The 4,857-nt window shown below is 50.3% G+C and overlaps 1 protein-coding gene across 1 annotated transcript; it reads left to right on the top strand.

The window, feature by feature from the left end:
- Positions 1-966: 966 nt before the first annotated feature.
- Positions 967-4,368, top strand: LOC104548490 (protein transport protein Sec31B-like). The gene is made up of 4 exons (XM_010194517.1): positions 967-1,109; positions 1,510-1,626; positions 3,084-3,155; positions 3,874-4,368. The coding sequence occupies exons 1-4, from the start codon at positions 1,008-1,010 to the stop codon at positions 4,051-4,053; spliced, it is 471 nt and encodes a 156-aa protein (XP_010192819.1). The 5' UTR covers positions 967-1,007; the 3' UTR covers positions 4,054-4,368.
- Positions 4,369-4,857: the final 489 nt, after the last annotated feature.

Below are 4,857 nucleotides of genomic sequence, written 5' to 3' on the forward strand. Positions count from 1 at the left end.
CCCAGGCTGGCTGGAAATACGGATTTAATCTGAACCCCTTGCCCACACACCTTTTTTGAAAGTGGCTGGGGAGATCACACTCTCTTCACACCTGACAGTTGGGGGCAGCATTTCCTCTCAGCACAGTGGGACCCACAGTGATTTTCCTCAGATGCTGATACCAACTGATAAGGCACTTTTGCTGAAAGAAGCTGGGACAGGTGTAGCTGTGAGCTGCCTGCCATGTTGGCCCTCCTGCTCTCTGCCTTGCAGGGATTGCGCTGGAGGACCTGTGAGCTGAGCTCTTCTGCAATAAATGCTCGCAGTACCCCATTTCTATTACTGCTGCCTGCTGGCAGGTGTGATGAGAAGCTTCTTTGGCACCATTCCCACCCCCCACTCCTCTTCTTTAGCTTGGAACAGACTTCTCGCCCTTTTTCTGGCAGCATAGCTGGGAACCTGCTTCAGGCTGTGCTCACTACAACAGGATTAGCCTCTTGTTAAAGCCATCTCCTTTTGATCTAGCCCTGTCGGAGTGAATCTATCCTGACTCTTTGGCTTAGCAGGGGCATGATGAAGTGTTTGCAAGAGGATTCTCCCCCCATGTCGTGGGATTTTCCTCAGCACTTGCTCTGTTGGACACTTTACTGCTGCTAATCTCTACATTCAGGACTCGTGCCGTTGCAGAGCCAAGGCGGCTTTCTGAGGACCAGTGCTTTCAGGGGCAGCGGATCTGTTTGATTGAACAATTCCAGAGGAGTTTTCTTGCTGTCGCTTTGACTGTTCATCTAGGATGCAAGAGGAAGGGCCCCATGCTCTGAGCCAGGCAGCTGAAAGAAGAGGGATGTGTTACACATCATCTTGAGAACTGGGCACTCTACAAGTTAGAAAGGATGTTGAATTTGACTGCAGAGAGTGTAACCAACTCTCCTTCCTTGGATTTGGTTTTTTTGATTATTTTTTTTCTTTCTGTTTGCCATCAGTTGCCTGAGAAATTTACTCCTCCAGCCCCTATCACAGCTCCAGTAATGAGCCTGCCCACTGAGCCCCAAGGGATCCATCCTCAGCTGTCCAGGTTGCAAGAATCTGGCCAGTCACCCCCAGGAGCACCCAAGGAAGGCAGCCTGCAGGTACCCAGGGAAGTGGGGTGTTCCCCAGCCACCAACTCCTTGTCAAGTAGAAAAACAACTCAGCTTTTGAGATTCTTACTATTTGGCAGCTGCAGGGCTTATGTTGCTCCCTAACCCTTATAAGACGTCTCTGCTTGAGTGTTAGAGGAATTGCCAGGGTGGAAAATGACACTTGGGTATGGCTGGGAGGGAGGCCAGGCAGGCTGTCAGCCTGCTTGGAGTTGGGAATCCACAGAGACCTGAAGCTATACCACATTCTGAAGATGATAATCTAACTCTGTGCTTCTAGGTATTCTCTGGGTTTGCAAAGGGGTGAAATTCTTTCTGGAAGGAGGGGACTCTACCTGCTCCAACCTTTCATGCTTTGTTCCATTCATTCAGCTGCTTCTCTCTCTCTCAGTATCACCAGCTACCTGTGGAGAGGGTGGAGAGGAAGGAGGTACCCCCTGAGCACCAGGCTCTGAAGACCACGTTTGAAGGATTGGTGCAACGCTGCTCTGCTGTTGCCACTGATCCAGTAAGTCCTCCCTTCTCTGATCTGTGGCTTTTTTGCCCTCACAGATGTTTGACTGGTGCTTCCTTCTTTTGGTTGGGAAAAGAGAGGAAGAGTGTTGTCCCTATTGCCAAGTTAATCTCCATCTGCCTCCTTCCTTTAGGTCGTATGCTTGTCCATCTTTTGGGAAATGAGATGCATTCTCTAGGATTTATGCACTGCTTCTCATTGCCTCTGTAGAGCAATGGTTCTGTCCTGCCGACTCTTTTTCTCTGAGGAAAGTAGAAAAAAAAAACCTAGCTAATTCAGCTTCCTTTTTCACTGGCTTCGTCCATAGATAGTTCCTGCAGAGCTGGTATTACCAGCTGTCCTCAGAGCTTAGAGGGAAAGGCTGAGATATCCTGGCCAGAAGAGAAAGCCAGGCAGTCTTTGTGTCCTAATCACTGTAATTTCTACATCCTGGTTCCTGGAAGGCTGTTGCCATATGTGTCATGTTGCATGAGTGTATCAGGCCGGACTATCTGGAAGTAGAAAAGCTGTGTTTGCAGCATCGTGTTAGGTTGCTAAGTCTTCCTGGAGCTTGGGGGCACCATGAAGCCTTCTAGAATACCTCTGCTTAGGGGGTGTTGGGATGAGCAGTGAGCCCAAACTGCTATCCCAGAGTCAGACAATTTGTGTGTAGCAGCAGCTTCAGCGTGCTTGCTGTGTGTTTTCTGAGGGTGCAGTGTAGCAGCTTCTGGGAGATAAACTAAAGATTCCCTCTGTGGACAGAAGGGATGGCTGATTTGAGCTTAAGCACTTGGTTTGCATGGAGGTTGAATAGCAGGGTTGGTGCAGCAATGCAGTGCACCCGAGCTCCTAAGGCTGCCAGGCCTGTTCCAGCATTGCCCAGAGCCAGACATTTCTATCCATGGTATAATTTACCTGTGAGTGGATTATCCAAGGTGGGTTTAACATTAAACCGACTCAGTCCCACCAGAGCTTCAGTACTTTTGACTCTTTCCTTGCAGGGTACTTTTACCCCTAGGAAATATACTGGCATATAGTGGTTACCGAGAGTGGGAAGGGTATTTCCTCTTTTCCTCAAGGAGACCAGGAAGAAGCTGTTGCTTAGGTCAGCCAGGGTGAGGCTATCTGAATGCCCCGTGGGTCAACTAGTGGATGTTCCTCAAACTTTAGAAGTAGTGGCGTCATCCTGAGGTTTGCAAGCACTGGCAGAAGGGAGGAATGCCTAGGCTGGGAAATGGGAAAAGGGACAAATACAGCTTCCTGTCTTGGGGAGAGAACGTGTGCATGTATGAGTGCACAGTGAGGGCATGACTGGCTTGTCTCACACTCCCTGGCTGACAGAGGCTGAGATGCAGCTGAATTGGAAGGTGCTGTGGAAAGAACAGAGGAGGGGAGGGACTAAGCGAGAACTTGGTTCTGGGTGAGATGGGTTTGAAGCTCTGACAAAGCTAGCGATACCTGTTTCGCTTCAGAAAACCCGAAGGAAGCTGGAGGACGGATTGCAGCGGCTGGAGTGTTTGTATGAGAAGCTCCGCGAGCAGGTGGTAAGTAAATGCCACCGTTTCCTGTGGTCCAGCCAGGTTCCTGATCCCACCTTTGCACTGCGTTGCGGGCCTGGTGTCTGTCCCAGTGTTTCCAGCTCATATCCTCTTGAGAAAGCTAGGGGAGTGCCAAACCTTATAACGCACCTTGAGTCCAGCCAGCCTTATCCTTAACCTTGGCCCAGACGTAGCATAAGGAAAAGCTGGGAAAGTATTTGCAAGGAGCTTTTACCCCCAGAAAGTATACTGGCATATAGACAGGTTCTAGACAGGAAGGGACAATTGGGGGTAGTTGTTAAGTGTGAACCTAGCGTCACCTCTGGCTTAGAAAACTCAACCTGCTGATGCCGGTTGCTGGAGGGACAGCTATCAAGGGAAGAATCCCTCTGACATACTGAGTGTCCATATTAGGCCTGAACAGAGACAAGATTCTGTGCTAGATAGACCTTTGACCTCCTCAGATAGATCAGATATTCAATTAATGCTGAAATGTTATTAGTTAGGGTCTGCATTCACTGTAGCCCAGCCTGGGTATTAGATTACTGTTTGTTGTTGGCTGGGGAACCAAGGGAGGAAGCAGACTGTCCTTCCTGTGAGTGTTTGACTGTGTAGGTGCTGTTTAGTGAGGATGAGGTGGAGAACAGGAGGGAATGGTGTGAAGGGAGGGGGTCCTGTGTTACAGTGCTGAGCATACTGACTCATTTTTGCTCCCTCCCCACAGCTCTCTCCAACCATCCTCATGGGTCTCCATGAAATTGCCCGCTGCATTGAGGCTAGGAACTACCAACAGGGTCTCCTGGTTCACACCCAGGTGGTGAGCAGCAGCAGTTTCAGTGAGGTGTCTGGCTTCATGCCCGTCCTGAAAGTCCTCATGACCATTGCTGGCAAGCTGAATGTGTAAAGCGCGGAGCAACTGCAACAGTACGCACCGAGAGCTGGTGGACTCCCTCTCCTGTTGATGTGCTCCAGGTTGTGAATTCTCCTTCTGATCCTGGAGAAATAAGTCTGTGCCAGTGCCTGGAATGGTGCTGGGCCAGCGCATCTGGCCCCATCCACTCTCCAGATAGCCCACTGGTGCCTGGGACTTCCAGAGACTGTTCTTTTTCTCTCTCCTTTCTCACTAGCCTGAGGCCGCTTCCCAGCCCAGGGCTCTCAATTTCAGGCTGTCCAGGTTGCACAGAGATTCTCCCTCTCCCCTGTTCCCCTGACACAAAGGAATTTTATTCCTCCTTCCCAAACTCCTTTCCTCCCAAGCTGACATTGGTGGGGAATTTTTGGCTTGGTTTTTGTTTTTAGGAGACAAACAGAGCCGGCACCTGCAGTGCCACCAGTCAGAAGAGCCTCAGGCTCTTTTCCCTGCTGCAGTGCAAACTGCCTGAGGGACAGCTGGGCTCACTTGGGACCTAAGCTGTGGTGTCTCTGCTCTGTTGGGCTGCAGTGAGGATCTCTCCTCTGGTTTCTCCTTTCTCTTCATTCTCATCTTTAATTTGCCCCCTCACCCCTCTGCACCCATATCCTGCTACAGCTAGGGCTGACTACCAGAGTGCTCTGGGCTAGCTTTGGTTCTCTTTCTGGTTTTCAGAAACCCCCAGCCCTCTCTTTTCATAGTCAAGTCTCCTGTTTACCCTCTATCCACCCTCCTTTATATCTTTCCCCCCACAGGCTGCAGGCTTGAACCCTTTGTTTCAGGCCCAAGGCTGATTCC

This window comes from Mesitornis unicolor, unplaced genomic scaffold (genome assembly GCF_000695765.1).
Source record: "Mesitornis unicolor isolate BGI_N332 unplaced genomic scaffold, ASM69576v1 scaffold37001, whole genome shotgun sequence".
NCBI classification, from domain to species: Eukaryota; Metazoa; Chordata; class Aves; order Mesitornithiformes; family Mesitornithidae; genus Mesitornis; species Mesitornis unicolor.

What these genes read in the sequence shown, in the direction of transcription:
- LOC104548490 (XM_010194517.1), top strand. Translation starts at nt 1,008, where the DNA reads ATGAGCCTGCCCACTGAGCCCCAAGGGATCCATCCTCAGCTGTCCAGG. An exon ending in CTGCTGTTGCCACTGATCCA is followed by an intron (nt 1,627 to 3,083) that starts GTAAGTCCTCCC and finishes GTTTCGCTTCAG; the next exon opens with AAAACCCGAAGGAAGCTGGA. An exon ending in AGAAGCTCCGCGAGCAGGTG is followed by an intron (nt 3,156 to 3,873) that starts GTAAGTAAATGC and finishes CCCTCCCCACAG; the next exon opens with CTCTCTCCAACCATCCTCAT.